This window comes from Myxine glutinosa, chromosome 1 (assembly GCF_964187855.1).
Source record: "Myxine glutinosa chromosome 1, kmMyxGlut1.1, whole genome shotgun sequence".
Classification (NCBI taxonomy): domain Eukaryota; kingdom Metazoa; phylum Chordata; class Myxini; order Myxiniformes; family Myxinidae; genus Myxine; species Myxine glutinosa.
In genome coordinates, this window is record NC_136261.1 from 102,106,037 (window position 1) to 102,126,602 (window position 20,566).

General features: G+C 36.1%; 1 protein-coding gene across 2 annotated transcripts in view; it reads right to left on the reverse strand.

Moving 5' to 3' along the window:
* Positions 1–20,566, reverse strand: part of DDX11 (DEAD/H-box helicase 11) — a 172,491-nt gene that overhangs the window by 80,608 nt on the left and 71,317 nt on the right. For both annotated transcript variants that reach the window (XM_068116011.2, XM_068116002.2), the window contains exon 15: positions 36–74. In XM_068116011.2, coding sequence (XP_067972112.2) covers positions 36–74 — 39 coding nt within the window. The remainder of the gene's footprint in view (positions 1–35; positions 75–20,566) is intronic.

The following is a 20,566-nucleotide window of genomic DNA, read 5'->3' on the forward strand; positions in this document are numbered from 1 at the left end:
CTTATGGCTGATAAATAGCAGTGTTTTTTAAAAACCTTTCTGCTGATCTTGCTCTTCTCACAATACTTCTGCACCTGCAATGTGGATAAAATAACAAGATGTCATGATGATAGAACCTCAAATGTTTCAAATAATTATTTGTATTCTTTTAATTGTCTTTTCATCTTATACAACGACTTGCCAGCTCTTAATATTGAAAATTAGAAATGAAAATTCAAAAAATACAAAACGCTACCTTTATAATTCTTTCGTATGCAGCACAGGGCTTATCAATAATTAAAATTGAAACAATAAAAGTGAGGAATATATATATATATATATATATATATATTTATATATATATATATATATATATATATATATATATATATATATATATATATATATATATATATATATATATATATATATGTATATATATATATTGTTGCGGATATGAGGATTGTATATTTTTTATTGTGTTGTATTGTGGTAAATTGCTGTGTAACATTGTTTGATTCTGGCCCCTCCTGCCTCCAGTGTTGTGTAAAGGTCAAAGGGCGTCCCGGTAGTTAATTCCATAAAACCTCCATTGAAGGACACTATAATACCCTTGTTCAGTAGTTTATATCCTTATTATGTGTTTTAGGGTAAGGCCTTGTCTTCCATTAAAATGACACTCCATTGCACCAAGTGAAAAAGATAGATTCCCTTCATTCTTCATTCCCATTCCCAAAAACCTCCATTTCTCCTTTCGTCAATTGCCATTCGCATTGCCAACTACAATTGCCGCCATTGGCCACGAGGCAGGGTCGGGGAAGAAAGGCATGCCCGCCCGTCGTCATCAAGGGCGGAGCCAGAGGGTCGCGCGACCAACCATGGCCGAGGTGAGCACACCAATGGGCGTGTCCTAAAGGCCGGCGGCTTAATCGCCGGAGGCGCTATAAAGGCGCGGGCGCAAGAAGTTGAAAAAAGGGTCCAAAAGAGAGCTGGGTTGTGAGGTCCAAGACAGAGGAGGGAGATCATCCAGAAGCGATTCTTGTTCAAAGGAGATCATCCAGGGAAGCACAAAGCCTGCTATTCGTCGCCTCGCTCGCCAGCAGCAGCGTCCACAGCAGCAACAACACTCAACAGCAGCAACAATACTCAACAGCCGCTTGGGGCCTGGACGGCGGTTTTGCGCAGGGCCGCGAAGGAACGGCGGCTGCCCAACGCGCCGATCGTGCTGCCGGACCCGTTGGACCTCCCTCTCCTTCCAGCCAATCCACTCTGCAATTCCCCGTGTGAGTCCGTTTCTGTTTGTTCTGTCCTGGGTAGTTAATTAAGTTTGTATAAGCTAGTAATTTTCACTGTGTCACCTGCTTTTTCATGTCCCCTGTAAATAACCGTGACTGCTCCTTTTTGCTTGTGTGTGTAAATAATAAATCCCGTTACTCTTCTGTACGTCTTCTTCTTCCTCTTTACATTTGGTCGCTTTAGAGTTTTCCCTCATTGAATATCTGTGGCGCGATACGGCCAACGTTCGAGTGAATTGGGTGAATCGGGGAAACTGTTAGGTCGCGGGGCCTCCGCTCGGCAAACATACCATCCTTAACCGCGGACCGTAACAATATATACATATATATATATATATATATATATATATATATATATATATATATACATATATATATATATACATACATATATATACATATATATATATACATATATATATATACATGTATATATATATATCAGTCACTATGCGACCCCCATATCATCAGTGGAGAACCGCCAGCAAGGTGTCCCATACAGCTGCTGCTGCACCTTGCTGGGAGCGATAAGCACCGCCTGCCACACGGTAACGTTATCTCTGGTATCCACTCATCATATGGAGTCGACCTGGTTGCGGTTGGGAGTTACTAATAATGGTATCTGTAATCTGGTTCTCCAACCTAATGAGCGGACAGCGCTGGGTAGGGTATTAGGCCTATCCGTCCTATGACCTAAAGGGCCTATCTCATTGGCCTGAAGACTAGGTGGCGACCTGGTGGCGACTCAAGTCTCCGCTGGTTGAGGAGACGTCTCCGCGACGTCTCCTGGAGACTAGCCGGGTCTCCGGGAAGTCGCGGGAAATTCAAACATGTTCAATTTTTCGGCGACGTCGCGGAGACTAATTTTGTCCGCGACGTCTCCGCGACCTGCTGGAGACAAAGGAGACTGAGGAGACTGAGGAGACGTTGCGGCGACGATGCGGCGACGTCTCCGTGACGCTGCTTGACGCTGCTTGACCCACTTTAGAAACCACGTGACTGAGCGCGTGCTGGCATCATCGAGACGCCTTCACTCCTGGTCCAAGTCAGGTACAGGATCCGGTCAAGGTCTTCATCATTTGGTACTTGTTCCTGCTACTGCTGCTGCTCCTTGTACTGCCTTGGAAGAGGCCCCACCATCTTGTCTTGCCAGGGGACAGCTCCAACTCCAGAGTAGTACTGTCCTTCCACCATGCCACCCAAAGGGCAGTGGGGGCCGGAAGGGCAAGAAGGAGGATGAAGCAGTTGTAGCAGCTTCAGCGCAGTTTGTGGATGCTGAGGCAGCAGTTGATGCTAGAGAAGATGAGGAACATGGTTCCAGCGGCGATCCGACTAGAAAACAATATGATTGGAAAGAGGGGCATCAAGAGGCAATGGCTGACTTCTGGGAGGATCATCCGGAATTTTACGATAAATCGTATGCAAGATACAAAGATAACCAATACAAGAAAGCAGCGGTTGAAACCTTCCTTGTTGATATGCAGAACATCTTCGAGGAAATCAAGAAGCCCCTACCAATATGTGAGTGTATATTTAAATTGCATTGAATTTATATTTAATTGCATTAAAATAAATACATGCAAAAATATGTAAAAAATGTAGCGAAAGGAGTAGTGATGAATATCATCGCCCTGGCATAGACGTCGCCCTGCGAGAGCGCAAGCCATTTTTTGGTCTCCCGAGTCACCCGAGTTGCCGTGACTGGCGACGTCTCCGCCAATGAGATAGGCCCATAAGTACCAGCGCCTTACGGGACGCAAGGAAACACCCCCGCCCGTGCCGCAGTGTAATTTGATTGGTTGCGCCGAGCGAGCGAACTGCGGCGCGGGCCGTTAAACAATGACTAACCCGATTGCGGAGCTTTGGCCGAAATCGCACCACAGGAACTCAATGGGGAAATCTCTAAAACGATCGGATGAGAAAGAAGAAATCAAAGAATGGAGGAACAGGTATTTATTATTATTTACACAAACCCAAAGAAGAAAAGAAGAATGAAGTAATTTACAGGGAAGAGGAAGAAGCAGATACACAGGGCAATTCTTACTTATACAGGCTTACCTTATGACCCAGACAACACAAAGGACAGATGACAGGCAGACTCACACGAATGGGGAATGAAGGTAGGAACGAATGGCTGGAAGGAGAGGAAGGTTCAGGTCCGGGCAGAACGGCAGGCTGGAGGCAAACGGCCGCCGACACCCCCGCAATCTGGTTCACGCAGCAGGTTTTACGCGCCGCAGCGCATCAGGGCTTCACGTTGCTGGGGCTGTTGAAACAGCATCTCTCTCAGCAGAACCGCAAGCTCACCTCTCTGCAGAATCTCTCCACGTCCAAGCACCTCTCTCCACGTATCTCTTAGTGCGTGCTCCTTTGCTCATCTCTCTCTTACGCATCTCCTGGTGGGGGCTGATGCAACGAGTTTTATAACCCCGCCCTCGAACCTGCTCGATGTTTCTTTCTCCGCCCTCTCAAGCCAAACCTACTCATTCTCAGTTGGTCGATCGGGGCTGGCTGACTCCTCCTCCTGATGACGATGGGCGGGCAACGCCCTTCTTCTCCGAGTTGGAGCACATGTGGAATGGCGGCGAATGCAGTTGGTAATGCAGTTGGCAATGGAGGTTCTGGGGCCATCGAAAGGGGATCTATCTTATTTGATTTTGGTGCAACGTAAGATCAACTAGTGGAGACACAGCCTTAACTGATACACATCTATCTATAATTCCAGTAATCTCTGTGTGTTTGTTTGTACGTTTGTACGTTTGTTTGTCTGTGACCGCTGTTTCTCGACAACCACGGGTCCGATATACTTTAAACTTGCCAGGTATATTGCTGGGGACCCGAGGATGTGCCTTTTCAAGGTTTCATATTAATCGGACAATTACTTACCGAGCTATGTCCAAAAAACGATTCAACCAATCAGAGAGCAGCGAGCTATCGCGTGTGCCGAACGTGGCGGACACACTCTGCCTCGGATGGCACATTTGAGAGCGTATTCATTTATTTCACGTTTGCAAACTATGTTGGCGCTATGTTGGCGTTAAACTATGTTTTAAAACTAATAAAAACCCCGGGGGGATTGTCACTGTACTCGCAAGCCGTTCGCCGTTCGCTTTGGCGTTGCGAATGGACCAAAACATTTCATGCACCAAACCATTTCATGTAAAGCGTTCGCCGTTCGCTTTGGCGTTGCGAATAGACCAAAACATTTCATGGACCAAACCATTTCATGTAAATAGAGGGGGGGATATAATTTTAGATATAGATATAGTACGGGCATGCCCTAGTCTATCTATAATTCCAGCAATCTCTGTGTGTATGTTTGTATGTTTGTATGTTTGTATGTTTGTATGTTTGTTTGTCTGTGACCGCTGTTCCTCGACAACTACCGGTCCGATATACTTGAAACTTGCCAGGTATATTGCTGGGGACCCGAGGATGTGCCTTTTCAAGGTTTTAAATTAATCGCAGAAGTAGTTACCGAGCTATGTCCAAAAAACGATTCAACCAATCAGAGAGCAGCGAGCTATCACGTGTGCCGAACGTGGCGAACAGACTCTGCCTCGGATGGCACATTTGAGAGCGTATTCATTTATTTCCCGTCGGCAAACTATGTTGCCGTTAAACTATGTTTTAAAACTAATTAAAACTAATTTGCGATTCATCGTAACTGCGATTTGCGACCTTCCGGACAGTGAGGACTGCACTTCCGGCAGCCAATCACAGAACGCGTTATTGCGTAGGCGTGGCCGATGTGAGAGCGAGCCGAGCCGAGCGCGTGCGCCATTACGGTACGTAATTCGATTTCTTCCGGAGAAAATAATAATTTCTCGATTTCTTATGCGCATTATTTCTCCCAATTCAGTCAGAGCGAAGGGCGGAAGCGAAGAGCGTTGTTTTTTTTGTTTACGGGCGTACGGGCGGGGTAGAGCATACGGGTAGCGTTTTTTTTTTTTTTTTGGCAAGGAACGGGCACCCACGTACGGGCATGCCCTAGTAATAAAGAAATAACTATAGAGAGGTTCTATGGTTTTCTACGTGCTTGTACATGGACTAGCTAAGGGGCACTTATTTCAATTAACAGCCAATTAAGGGGAAATGTACACAGGAAATTTACGACTAAATTTACAAAGTGAAGGTTCTAAAAACCATAACAATATATAGTATATATATTGTTGCGGATATGGCATTTGGCCTCAATATCCGCTTGTAAATACTCCCCTATTTCCCCAATACTCCCCAACTATCCCCAATCCCCCATTCCCTAGTCCCATTGCCTGTAAATAACACTCTGTAGAACCGACCTTCCCCTTTTTCCCCCATTAAATGTCGTGCCCAGGTCCACCGCATCTCACGTAGACAACTTTCGGACATCTTGCTAGTTATTCTTAGTCTATGTCAGTTAAGGACTCGTTTCCATTAATTCTGACTCTTCGTTGCACCAGAATGTGATCGTATGGCACCAGTAGTGAGTTTAGGACCTCCCCTTACCTCCTCCCATCTTCCCCATGAAACAACAACTACAACTACAACAACAACTACAACAACAGAGGGGCGCGGCGCGGCGTGCGGGGAGTGTGCGTCCTCACTCCGGCTCGGTTAGCCGCCATTACCCATGTGCGCCGACGGGGTTACCAAGAAGGGGCTGCCTGTCGGCCCCTCGTCAAGGGCGGAGCCGGTAACCCCCCCGCACGCACCCAATGAGAAGCAACGGGCCGATTCCATCTGGGGCGGAGCTAACGAGCTGAGGGCGTGTCACTCCCCGCCGGATATACGCGGCGACTTACCGGACGTGACGTGAGATGCGCCCCCAGCTTGGAGAAAGAGAAGTCACTACCTCCGAGCGCTGAGAGACCTCCTGCATCTTTTGGGCCGCGCTATCCTGTCCCTGAGCACAAGGTGCACCTTGTGCTGGCCATCGAATACCCGCTTTCCTTGCCATCAATCCCCGTGTGAGTCAGTTTTTGTCCTGTTTATCTGTCGTCTGTCAGGGAATAAGATAAGTGTGTCTAAGTGCCTGTCTTTCTATGCTGTCCCTCTTGTAGTTGTAATCTGACCTTCCGCCCTAATATAACCTCCTCCGGAGGTCTTGAGAACTGAACCCTTGGTGTCGTGTCATTTTAATCCAGCCGTTGTGAGTAGTGTAATAATGTTGCTTCTGGGACACCTCCGTTTAACATGGGAAATCCCTATCTAATGTCATTTACCCCCTTGTCTTTTTCAAAAATCATAAACACCTCTATTTCTCCCACCCTCATCTTTATGAACCTTTTGTCTGTAGTACCTATCCTTAATGTTGTTCATTAGACCACTCAAACACTACAAATATTTGTTTTCTCTTATAGACCTATCATCCTTCTTCTACATATCATCTGGCAGATTAATCTTTGACCCACTCAAACATTGACCCATTCACTTCCATATTAATTCTTTCCCTCCCTCATTGCCCCTAAACACCTATATTTCTCTCACCCTGTTCTTTACGAACCTTCTAACCTTTTGACATGTTATCCTTATTCATTAGACCACTTAAACACCTGTGATCCTTCTGACCTCATGGACCTTTTAACCTTTTACTCTTAATATCATCTGGTGAATATAACCCACTCAAACAACGACCCTACAAATATTTGTTTATGCGTGGGAAATAATTTAATTCTCCTACAACTCTCTTCACCATCTAATATATTAACAAAAAATATGTTTGAGTTTGGTTCTTTATTAAGATATTTTAACTGAGCTAAGATAAAATGGTAAACCTCCCTCAATGTTCTTGCTTGAGCGCCTCCAGTGCCACATACCATTTTTAAATTAAAGTATATATTTTCCTGACAACCATCAAAGTTTTCCGTCCACTCAAAAATATTTCCATCTTTTTTACCCAATTCACCGGTATTTAAATTAATTCTCTTATTTGTTTTGTGAACTTTTTTACCAGTTGCCTTTTCAATTATACCTATTTGATATTTTTCACATTCATTATGTTTTCCATTTATATACCAAGGTTGATTACACCTCCACTCTTTAGTCTGGTTGATACTTGGTTCTATCATTTATATAATAGTAAAAAAGGCGGCGGTAGCCCGTTAAAATCCCCAACCCCCCCCCCCCTTTTTAACTTATCACTTATATATATCTTATCACTTATATATATCTTATCACTTATGTATATCTTATCACTTATATATATATCTTATCACTTATATATATATCTTATCACTTATATACTTATATAACCATAAGGGAGACTATCAATTCCATTTTCTAAAATAAACCTCTTATCATCAAAAGCCCCCAATGCTTTCTTATTTATCTCTTCTGAATATAATTGATGTTTATAACTTCTTATTCCATTAATCTTTCTAAACTCTTCTTTCTTTGTTGTTAAACAGTTATAATAATCCTTAAAGTTTATTGTTTCTTTAATAACATTTTTCTTTACACCTTTTAACTTCTTATCAGTCTTTTCAACGTTATTCACAATGTATTTATAAGCATAAGCCTTTGACCTCAATCCCACAAATTCACTCATAACATTTCCTCCTAATTCATCCTTGAACTTTCCAATCACCTTTTTATTTTTAGAAGAGAACAACTCACTCTCTGGACTGTAATTACTCGTGTCATAGATATTAATGTCTCTTTTCATGTCTGAATAAACATCGTTGGTATTAATTTTCAAAATAAAACTATCTGTATCCATATAAAGTAGATTAACATCATTTTGATATTTCTTCCTCAAGTTATTATAAAAGTAATCATACATTAATGACTTTGATAAATCAAGAATTGTTGTTCCAATATAAATAGGTTTGTTCATTTCAATACTCTCTTTAATCAAATGGATCGCACAAAAGTTCTCAGTAAAGACCTCAGCTCGAGTAAAACTCGGTCTATTAATTAATTTTGATGCTTGTTCCCAAGATGTTGATAGTCTGATATTTTGTCTTTTCCTCACATTCTCCATAGTCTTACCAAAGACCGCATTATTCATCAATTTATAAAAGTCTTTCTCAAAATCTGTTTTTGACTCTGTTCTTCTTTGTGTATTAAAATCAATGTACCCCTTTAACCAATGACTTTGATTGAACTTTAGAACCCTATGGATCTTCTCTACTCTTAGACCTTTTGATAAATATTGTCGCAAATTTCTTTGGTGTAGAACATAATTTTTCTTGTTATATAATGTAGTAAGTAATTTTTCTGTTGATTCACCTATATCAAACGATCGTTGATAATCACTCAACCATTCTTTCTTTGGACTTGCTTTCTCACAAGCAAATGGGAGATCTTTGTGTAGGTTATGGAGTTCCTCTGGATATTTTAAATCAATTTCAAAATAATAACCAACTTTTTCTTCATCCAATTCTTTTTGTGTAGAGATACATACATCTTGTAAAACGTTTTTGTAGTCTTTTTCCTTTACCCATCTAAGTTTTCCATAAGGAAGAGCCTGAGACATTGCCCAGCCATACAGGTTGTTCGCGTCATAGTACATCAAGTAAGAACTCTCTTTCGTTGGATCATAATTTGGAAGATATTTGTTATTTGCTTTTGCGTATCTACTCGAGCAGACTTGTGAAATTCCACCTCTTTTTGCCTTTTCAATCATCAAAAGCATATCAACATCGGTTATCAAATCCAAATCTTGTTTTGTCATTTTCAACATCGCACTCCAGGCCAATCCAGGTGCTGTGTAGTAGTGAGCAGGATCCAATCCATATCCAGTGCGACAAACAGATCTAAAGGCTTCAAATACATCGGCCAATAAAAGCACATCAGTTTTGAGATACAAATCGTGATACTCGCCAAGATTCTTGATGTTATATTTTTCCCAAACATTTTGTGCGTGTACATAATCTTTATCAGATATATGACTATTATTTAATTTGTTATAGAAATTTTCTTTTGAAGGAAGTTGTGTTTCATTGAATCTCTCAAATGAGTCCATATAGTCATAGGGGTAAATTCCCTTTTGTGTTAGAAAATCTTTATCTAAAAAATACTCTGAAAGACATGGAAACTCTTTTAGATTTTGAACCAAGTTAACCAATGGACTTGCCATGAATTTAAATGTATCAAGAAATCTGATATGAGTAATAGGAGATGTGTGAATTGTTTTTGTGAATGAAATGTATTTCTGATCCGTGTTTGGAATTGCTGAGATACTTCCAGAAGTCTTTGAGAGTTCCTTGATAAATAGATGTGTATCATAATGAGCGTTGTTATGAAGAAAGACAGGAATGAAAGAGGGGAGTTGATAATTAATATTACAACTTTGATGAGCCGGACCTCTATATTTACCAGTGAGATGACAATGGTCTCTAACCTTTAGACCTTTACCAATTTTCTCCTCACAAATATGACAGACATTGTTTTTTATAAATTCCCTTTTTTCTTTACTTGTTAAGGACATTGGTTTATTGGTTTCTCTCATTATCTTGGTTAATCGAACACAGTCTTTTTCTAGTCGTTTCACAAACTCCTCTGGGGTATTTGAGCCTCTATACATCTCTAACTTGTTATATTTATCACCAACGGATGATTTGATATAATAACAAAAACCACAAGGAGTATGTTTTTGATATTTATTTGTGTATGATTCTTTTGGATCTTGAGAAGCAGTATCAATTTTTTCTAAAATACTTTCAAAATCAGCATATATAACAAATGGATGTTTGATCTTTTTATTTTCATCTTTGAATGTGATCTTTGAGCCTTCTTTAGGCATATTGATTACCGTTGATTTATGTTCGCCACAATAATTTGAATGTTTATCTAATCTTTCTTGTGAATTGAAGAAGTTAAGACAACGCAAACAAATATATATTTTATTTGTTCTCTTACAGACTTGTGGTTTTATTAATTTAGCAATATCTTTGATGTATGTATAATGTGAATTTTCGTCTGAATTAAAATATAGAAGATTAATATGAGTTTGTTTACAATTGTCAGAAAGCTTTAAAACCTGAATGTTGTTTGTTTCTGTTAGACCATAAACATTAACTGATAAATTATTCATCTTTTCAAATTTAGGAATATCATTTAAAGTCATCGGAAACTTTAGATCTTTCGTATTTAATGTATTCTCATATTTTTTATAATGAGATACTCTTTCATCATGAAAATGTGGAGGATGTAAGTGTGCTAAAATAGACCAGAGAAAACATTTATTGTCTTTATTTTTGATATTGATAACTGCTTTTCTATTTTTGATAACACTGGGTAAATCAATGTAAGAAGAAGCTTTTAGAGGATCTGATTTAAGAATATGAATGTCTATGTAAATAATTTTTCCTATATTGAATCCACTTCCTACGATTGAATTATCCACATCTTGCTCTTGTTTAATAAGTTCATCATAGACTCCTGATGTTTTAAAATCTTGATATGAAGATATAAAGTGTGGCTCAGTTCTCATGTATGGTGCATCTATAACTCCTTCATCCTTTGTCATTTCTAATTTTACTCCCATATAAAATTTAAGTGGTTTCATTTCCTTTAGTGTTTTTTCAATCAACGTTTGAACAGCAGGTTTAACTATTTCTACAGCATCAACTATAGACTCTGGTTCAGGAGGTTTGAAGTTAAAGACTCTTATTTTAATATGTCCTTTGAATGCTCCATCAGAGTTTTTAGTTGTGATAAAATTTGATAAATGTAGATTTGTTTTAAGATGTATTTTGAAGCCTTTCTTGAGGATATTTTTATTACATGTAGAACAGTGTTTTGTTTCAGGTGGAAGAGGGGAAAGTTTGTTTAAAATGTTGTATGTATGTTTTGCGGTGAGAATATGTTGTTTATAATATTTTACTTCCTTCTCGCAAGTATCACAATAAACCATATTTATAGCGTGAGAAAACGTGGTGTTTTATATATATCACTGTGCTTAAAATAAAACACTTTTGAGCTTTACAGCTCCGTTTTATATATATCACTGTGCTTAAACTAAAACACTTTTTCACTCAGAATCATCTAAGTCATAACTATCACATGAATACTCAGAATCATACTCAGAGTCATCAATAAAGCTACTCTCATAACTATCATTTGAGCACAAACTATTAGTATCATAACTATCATCTGTGTTCAATGAAATACTATCATCACCATCATCCAAGTTCAATGAAATACTATCATCACTATCGTCCGAGTTCAATGAAATAGTAAAATCTTCACTGCTGTATTGACTCATATTTAATTAGCAAGAAAAATATTCCCATCAATATCTATATACTTTCTTTCATTAACAGATTCAATCTCTACAATTTTTATATCAAAAGTTATCTTTAAATAATCTCTAACTATCATAGAACGAAATGACATTTCACCAGAAATATTAACATCATTCATTTTACTTAGATCTACACCCTTTGGATTATTAAAGAAAATACAAATGTCTCCTCTAGAATTATTAATGGTCTTATCATTCTTTTTCAAAGTATCGTGGTCAATCACTTTTTCAAGCTTTGAATAAATTGCCAGGAGTAGAGGAGAAACTTTTGTTAGATTTACTTTAATGGATGTCTTTCCAGGTATAGTTAGAGCTCTTCCTTTAAATGAAATAGAGGGGCTCATGTTATTTTCCATAACTGGTTTTACCCAAAAATTTCCATATTTATCTTTGTTCAATTTAACATCTTTGACATATTTTTCTATATCTTCCACCGAAGTAGAGATTGATTGAAATTTGTCTTTTGTGCTTTGAAACATTGTATTTATTAATGAATAAACTTGCGTTTAGTTTAAGTAAAAATTTACCACATAAATATGATAAGTTCTGAAGGATATTTAGAATTTCCAGACTCTCCATATGATAAATTAGAGAATTGTCCGGCTTGTGATAGAGTGGGGCTTAATGATGAGGATTCATATAAACAATGTTTATTCTGTGATTATATTCTAATTAATGATAATAAGAAATATAAAAAAACATATAACTCTTTTAAATTAGAACCAAAAATGAATTACTTTACAAGATTAATAAGAGAGATGAATGTTAAGCATTATGGTGATAATACACCATTTCTTACAAGGAAAGAGACTCTTTGTATTGAGGAAATGTATAAGGGTTTAATGATATTTATTATTCAAAATAATTTTAATGGAAATGTTAATACAAGATACTACATAAATAAAATAATGAATTATTTTGAAATTAAACCCGAACTCAGGATAAAATATAGAGTTTCTAAAATAGCTCAAAAAAAGTTGGATGACTTGTTTTCCAAATATATAAATGAATGATTTTTTACCCGTTTGGGAAAATAAGATAAAATTTAATAACCATAAAAACATTCCAAATTCATTGAGATGTCTAATAGTTGGTTCAAGCGGATGTGGGAAAACCTGTTTACTTTTAAAGATGCTCCTTGGTCCTAATTTTTTAGATTATGATAATTTAATAATTTTTACAAAGTCAAGTTTTCAACCCGAGTATCAACTACTCTCACAGGGTTTTAATGCAGGTCTTAAAAAGGAAGACATTATCGGTTTATTTAAACTTCAAAACAAACTGAATGATTATAATATTGAAGATATAATACAATTATTTTGTGATACACAGAAATCAAAATCGAAACCCATAACTTGTATTCTCAGTGATAATACAGATGATATACCTTCACCTCAAGATTTAGATAAATCAAAAAAGAACCTCGTCATCTTTGATGATTGTGTTAATGAGAGAAACCAAACAGTAATGGATAGCTACTATACAAGAGGGAGACATTCTTCTTGTAATTGTATATATCTTAGTCAATCATATTTTCAACTCCCTCGACGCTCAATAAGAAACAATGCCAATACTTTTATTTTATTTAAGTTAAATTCAATAGATGTAAATAATTTTTGGAGAGATAATTGCTCTACGTTATGTAGTAAAAAAGAATTTGAAAATTATATGAAACACACGATTGGAAAATATAAATATATTGTTGTGAAACAAGATGAGATACTAAATGATATTTTTCAATAAATAAATACAGAAAATGAATACCGAAGAAAGAGAAAGAAAGTTTAAGGAACATCAACAATTAGTTTCAAAAGTTGTTAAACAACAGGAAGAGATAAAGAAGAAACGGAGACAGAAACTAACTGGTGAAGAAGCCTTTGAAAGAAAACAAGAGAAATTCTTTAAACCACTTTTGAAAACTCAACACTCACCTACAGTTCCCACGGTAGAATTTACTCCGAAAAAACTTCAAATGCTCAAAGATTTTAGTCAGATAACAAAACAAGAACTTGGTGAATTAGAATATGATGACGAGGGATTATTTCGGAAACTTGAGGAGGTAAATCAACCCCCTAATTATGTTGTGGAAGCTCTTCAAAACAATGAATATTCGGCGGGTTCAAAAACCAGAGCAGGTCTCATTCCAACAGAAGAACCAGCAGTGTTTCATCTTGTGGAAGAAAAGGTATTGATATTTAATGATGAATTGATGTTCTTGAGTTCTACTCAACCAAATGTTAAATTAACTCCAAGATTAATGTTTCTTCTAACAAACCCCGGATTCAGCGGTTCAAAATATTTTGAGGAACCACTTGATATGGAAAGAGAGGAAGATAGGGTATATATTGAGTTGCTAAATGCACTTGATTATGGAGTTTCTGTTGCTGGTAAAAGTAAGAAGAATGAGAAGGAGAAACATATTATTGATGCTTTAAGTAAGCTTGGTTCGGGTGTTAGTTTTCTTCCAAATGACCCATCACAATTAGTTAATAGGCTATTATTGTTGTTAGGTAGTAAGAAGGCTGGAAACAACAATTGTTTTAATGAATCCTCAGCCATTTTAGATCAGTTGATGAACATGAAAATAATTAATAAATGTCAATACAAAGATATTTTATTAGATATTAAATAAGATGAGAAGCACAATTCTTAGTTTTAATTTCACAACGAGCGATTACACAGCTTCATTCCCTTACCCACTACAACTTGACCCCCTTACCTCATATGAGGCATCTTTGTTGTCAATGGAAACTTACAATACCCTTTTTAATATCACAGAGAAAAACAACAAGTTTAGTTATAATCCAGGAAGTGGATATAAAACTATAACCGTTTCACCTGGAGCTTACGAGATTTCTCAAATATCTTCAGAAGTCTCTCGCCTTATGAAAGAAAAAGGTGATGAACCAAAAAATATTGTAATAGATATTCAAAAACACACTTCAAAATCAACTATTAAACTTAAAAATAATTATAAAGTTGATTTCACGATTGAAAATTCGTTTAGAGAGCTATTGGGTTTCTCTTCAAAAAAGATTGAAAATAACGGGACGTTTTACAGTGATAATGTTATCCAAATATCCTCCGGTATAAATTCAGTATTAATTCATTGTGATTTGATTGATGGTGCTTATAACGATGGAATAAGAACAAATACAATATTTTCATTCAGTGCATACTCAACCCCGATTGGTTATAAATTTAATATGGAACCAAAAAATCTTGTCTATTTACCTGTGTCAGGAAAAACCATATACAGAGTAAATTTTAGGATAACCGACCAAGATAATCGTATGATATCCTTTAATGATGAAATTATATCCATCAGAATTCACCTACGTGAAGTTTTTCAATAAATAAATAATGGTTATTGTAAGAAAACACGAGTTGGGAAAATATAAAATAATTACAGGGGAGAGCATGTTCCTTTCACCAGACTATACAAGGTATGTGGGTAAAGGGTACTATAAACCTAAGAGACAACGGGGTGTGGGTCATCAATTTCGAAATAAAGGAGATGGGATAATTGATACTCTAATGGGTATTGGTTCAACCATCCTTAAACATAAAGACCTAATTGGTTCAACTGCTTCTGCCGTGGGCTCCGTTGCGGGTGCTATAAAGAGTATAAAAGATGCTCAAAAGGAGTCTCATAAATTACAAGCAATCAAAGAAATAAAAAAAGGTAAAACTCAACTATCTTCACAAGAACGACAAAAAATCATTAAAATACTTGGGTCAGGGTTTCAACAATTTTAATGCTATATAAATACAAGTATGGAAGCGATTGATAGTATCTATGATTTGGATGATACGATTATCATTTCAAACTCCACTAAAAAGGAAGACTATTTTAAGGTAAATGCTATAACAGGAACAGACTGGAATTCAAACGGAACAAAAAGTTTTGAAATAAATAATCAACAAACTTACTTGAATATAGCTGATAGTTTCTTGCTGTGTAAATTTAAATTCACTAAGGCTGCGAATAATACTAATGCTACACTCGTAAATGATTTCTTCTGGAAAATGTTTGACAGTGTCCGCCTGTATATTGGAACACAAGAGGTTGAAGCGGTTGATTATGTCTCTGCTACATCTGAAATGATGAAATTTACACTATATTCGTTTGGTGATAGAATGGGTAAGGGAGCTGTTGAAGGCTTTATTCCTGATATGTCAACGGGAACAAACACAGACCCTGGTTATAGTCAAAGGAAGTCAATGTATAATGATGACGCAAAAGCTGAGAATAGTTTTACCGTAGCAGTACCTCTTAAAGGTATATTTGGATTTTGTGATTATGATAAAGTTTTGTATGGTCTTAAAATTAGATTTCAACTACAAAGGAATGATAATGTAAATAGATTGCTTTTTGGGGCTGAAAATGCTTTTGGCGACAATAATAAATTTGTTATTAATGATTTGTGTTGGTATATCAATGAATATACTCCTAATCTTAAAACGGAGGAGATGTTAAATAGAAGACTTAACTCAAAGAAACCGCTAAATGTATCATACCTTAAAAGAAGATGTCAACACGTTAAACTGGAACACACTACCTACACTTGGAATTTGGGTGTTCTTGAAGGAAAGCCACGATACCTATGGCTCATTTTTAAAAAACCAGATGGAGAGGAGGGTACTAATAAGAATAATGCGCTGAGTGATAATGCTAAGGTGAAACAACTTCGGGTTTCTCTTGATGGCACATTTTATCCGCGAGATAGATTGGAAATTGATTGGGAAAAAAATGATTATGCGGAAGCCTACAAGTCCTACCAAAAAGTGTGTGAAAGTAATGGTAATAATGATCCTATTTTGGATATGGTTGCATTTAAAGGTTTATATACAATCTACGCAATTGACCTGAGTTCTCAAAAGGAAACTATAAAGTCTAATCGAGTGGATACTTCTCTATACATTGAAAGAGGGGAGAATGAAGAAGTTGATGCTTATTGTTTGCTTTTGGAGGAAACAGAATTACAGATTAATACAGATAATGGTGTTATGATTAATATCACATAGGTTTTTTCTCATAAATAAATGGTAGGGGTATATGTTAATCAAATCAATCTTAATAAATTAACATCTTGTATTCAAAATCAAAAGCCTTGTATTATTAATGTTAATACAATTCAAAGAAAAGGAGCTGTAAGAATTGATGTTTTACTCACACACACACAAGTAAAAACACTAAATGATGTTGGATCACTTAAAATTAAAATGACGAAACCTATGTTAAAGAAATATTCAATAGACGAGTCAAGAGGAGGATTTCTCCCGTTTCTAATTCCTTTATTTGCTGGTTTAAGTGCGGCGGGAGCATTGACTGGTGGTATTTCAGCAGCGGTAAAAACTGCTAACGAAAGGAAGGCACAACTAAAAGCTCAAAAAGAATTGGAAAGACATAACAAGGAGTTGGAGAAACAAATTAGTGGAAGTGGTGTAATTGTAGATTTTGCTCAAAAACTTGAAAGTCTACCTGATAAAGCTAGATTGTTGGTTGGTGATATGCTTTCCTCTATCGCTCAAGCGGGTGTTAAACTAACTAAACGGGGTAATGGATTGTATCTTTCTCATAAATAAATGGATAAATGGTTTAAACAATTTGGAAAGAATACAACGTCAAATATAGAACTAGCCAAGTATTGTAAAACACTAAAAATTGATAATGTGGTAATCTGTATGAGAGATGAATTAATACATATAAATAAGAATACAAAGAATATTATTATGAATTTAGACACACAGAATGGTTCTCATTGGGTTTGTATTCATAATAGTCAGGATAAATATTATTTTGATAGTTATGGTATGCCACCACCTGTTGAAGTAATACAATTCTTACAGAATGGTGTTTATCAAACATTTCAAGTTCAAGAAATTAATTCTAAATGTTGTGGTCAATTATGTTTATATGTATTATTTCAACTCAACAATAATGAAAATTTTTATGATATCATTTTTAATCTAATATAAATGACTTATGTTGGAAAAGATGGTTCTATCTTTGGAAAATCCTCTCAGGATATTGATTTATCAAATTATTATACAAAGGCACAGGCTGAACGACAAAAATATAGTGTAAGTAAAAATATTAATATGAAGAATACTTATAAATTAATCAATTATCCAAACCCTACAGATGCGAATGACTTAATTAGATTAAGTGATTTATCACAATATATATTTTTAAAGAAAACAGCACGTTTTGTGAAAGAAGTAAAATTTACAACCACAACACCTGGTTATACTGACCATACACCTTTCCTCATTGAATTTAACTACCTGCTTACAATTGAATTTTATAAAGAAGGACATTTAGTTAATATGCGAATTAATAAATGGGGGTATGATATGCCTGATTTAGGGTATAATTGGTCTTTTTCAATAAACATAGAAGACCTACATGATTTAAATCAGTCTCGTAAAGAAGAATATTATCCACTTGGTGAGGATAAGGATTTATGTGGAAGTACAATTAGTAAACAACAAATACGTGATTTTAAGAAAAGAAAAATATATGATAGTATAGCGATGGTTCGCATGACAAAGAAGGAAGGTAATGAGATAAGGATAGAAAGCCGAGGAATACAAACCGATTTGGTAGTGGGAAGATGGGGTGGTATTACCTGTCATAATATTAATCTCACATATATTTCTGATACATAAATGGCAGGAAGAAGACTACAAGAGAATTATAATTTTTGTATTCAAGGATACCTACAAGAAAAGGGTGCTCGGTATTACATACCTTATGATTTGGAGCATATACATGGGAATTTTGTCATTAAAAACTGGCCTTATACTGATATTGTTAAACCCACAAATAGAGACTTGTTTAAAATATTAAATAAAAATGAACTTCTCAAAGTTATGAAATATAAAACTCTTTTAGAAATCGTCAACAAATCTTATTGGTATCCTATTATGAGAAAAATAATTATAGATACAAGAATATCTCAAAATCCAGATGAGTATATGTATAATATTCTTTGGGGTTCAAACTCAAGGGTAGCAAGGGATGAGGAAGGAGTTGAAGAAGAGAAGGAGGAAAGAGAGAAAAAGGAGAAGGAGGAAAGGGAGAGGGAGGAGAAGGAGGAGAGGGAGAAAAAGGAGGAGAAGGAGGAGAGGGAGAAAAATGAGAAGGAGGAAAGGGAGAAAAGGGAGAAGGAGGAAAGGGAGAAAAGGGAGAAAAAGGAGAAGGAGGAGAGGGAGAAAATGGAGGAGGAGGAGAGGGAGCAAAGAGAGAGGGAGGAAAAATATAAAAAGATGGAAATCATTGAGATTCATAAAAGATTGAGTGTATTAAAGCAAATAAATCAATCTCAACGCACCGAAGAGGAAATTAAAGAATTAACAACTCTTATGAAGATAATGGTTTCAAAAATAAGAACGTCAATGTCTTCAATTTCAGGGAGGAGATTTAAACGAGAAAGTGGTGAAGAAGAAGAAGAAGAAGAAGGAAAAGATTATGTGATTGATGATGTTGGTGTCATTGACTTTAGTTAGTTTTTATTTGTAAATAAATGGAGGAGAGAGTGAAGGCATTCCTTAGGATTCTTTATGTTTTAAAAATAAAGATTGAAATGTATATGTTGAAAACCAAAAAGGTTTTGATACTCTGTCGGAATTTTTCTGATAAATAAATATGAGTTATTGTCTCAAATGTAAAAAGAAAACTAAATCTAAAAATATCTCTTATGTTAAAGCTAAAAATAATAGAGTTTATCAAAAAGGAATATGTCAAGTATGTGGCTCTAAAAAGTGCCAATTCATCTCTCCTAAAAGAGGAGGAGACATACAAAAGTTTCTGTCAGGAAGTAAATTTACAACAACTGGAATTCCAGGGGAATTACACCTTCCAGGGTATTCTTTCTGTGGTCCAGGAACAAACTTGGATAAAAGATTAGATGAGGCTGACAATCCTAAACCTTGGTCTAAACCTACAAATAGGGTTGACGAAGTGTGTATGAAGCATGATATTGCTTATGGGAAAACCACTACGTTGACTGAAAAACATAAAGCCGACAGCGAAATGTTGTATAATTTGTCTTTGATACAAAATCCAACGTTGAGAGAGAAAGTTGATAGGTTTATTGTGAGAAATTTGATAAATGCTAAATTGAAACTTGGTCTTGGTTATTCCTCAAAAAACTATTAGGCTCTAATGATGTCATCAAGACTGAGGAGCTTTTGGCTGAAGAATTACACAAACCTATAATCACAAAGTTTAAAAGAAGGAAGGTTTATTCTAAATACACTGACCACATATGGTCCGCTGATTTAATTGAATTGAATAATGACAGGGGATACAGGTATGCTTTAACCGTTATTGATTTGAGGAGTAGATTTGCCTGGGTTGTCCCTTTAAAAAATAAAAGGGGTGATACTTTAATGTTAGCCTTTAAGCTAATATTTGATCGGGATAAAAGGAAACCAAAGAAGTTATGGACTGATGAGGGAACAGAGTTCTATAACAAAATATTCATGAAATTTCTTAAGGGGAAGGGTATTAAATTATACAGCACCTTTAATGAAGGAAAGGCAGTTGTTATTGAGCGTTTTAATCGTACTTTAAAAGAGAAATTATATAAAAAATTCACACAACTCGGTTCTCAAAAATGGGTGTATTTAATTCAGGATATTGTAGATAATTACAATAATACAGTTCATTCATCAACACAATCAAAACCATCAGAAACATTTACAAAATTAGAATATGAAAAGGAGATTAATTTGAGAAAGCCCAAGTTTAAAGTTGGTGATATTGTAAGAATATACAAATGGAAAAGTCATTTTGAGAAAGGTTATACACAAAAATGGACTCGTGAATTATTTAAAATCATTGATGTAATGGATACAGTCCCTTGGACCTACAAATTATATGATTTAAATGGAGAAGAAATCTTGGGTTCATTTTACTCACAAGAATTACAAAAAACACAAGTAAGCAGTTAATACCCTTGAAAATAATAAATAAATAAATAAAATGTAATGGGGATACGTTTTTAAATCTGTGAACCCCAAACACAGAATCCCACAACTTTTTAGTTGG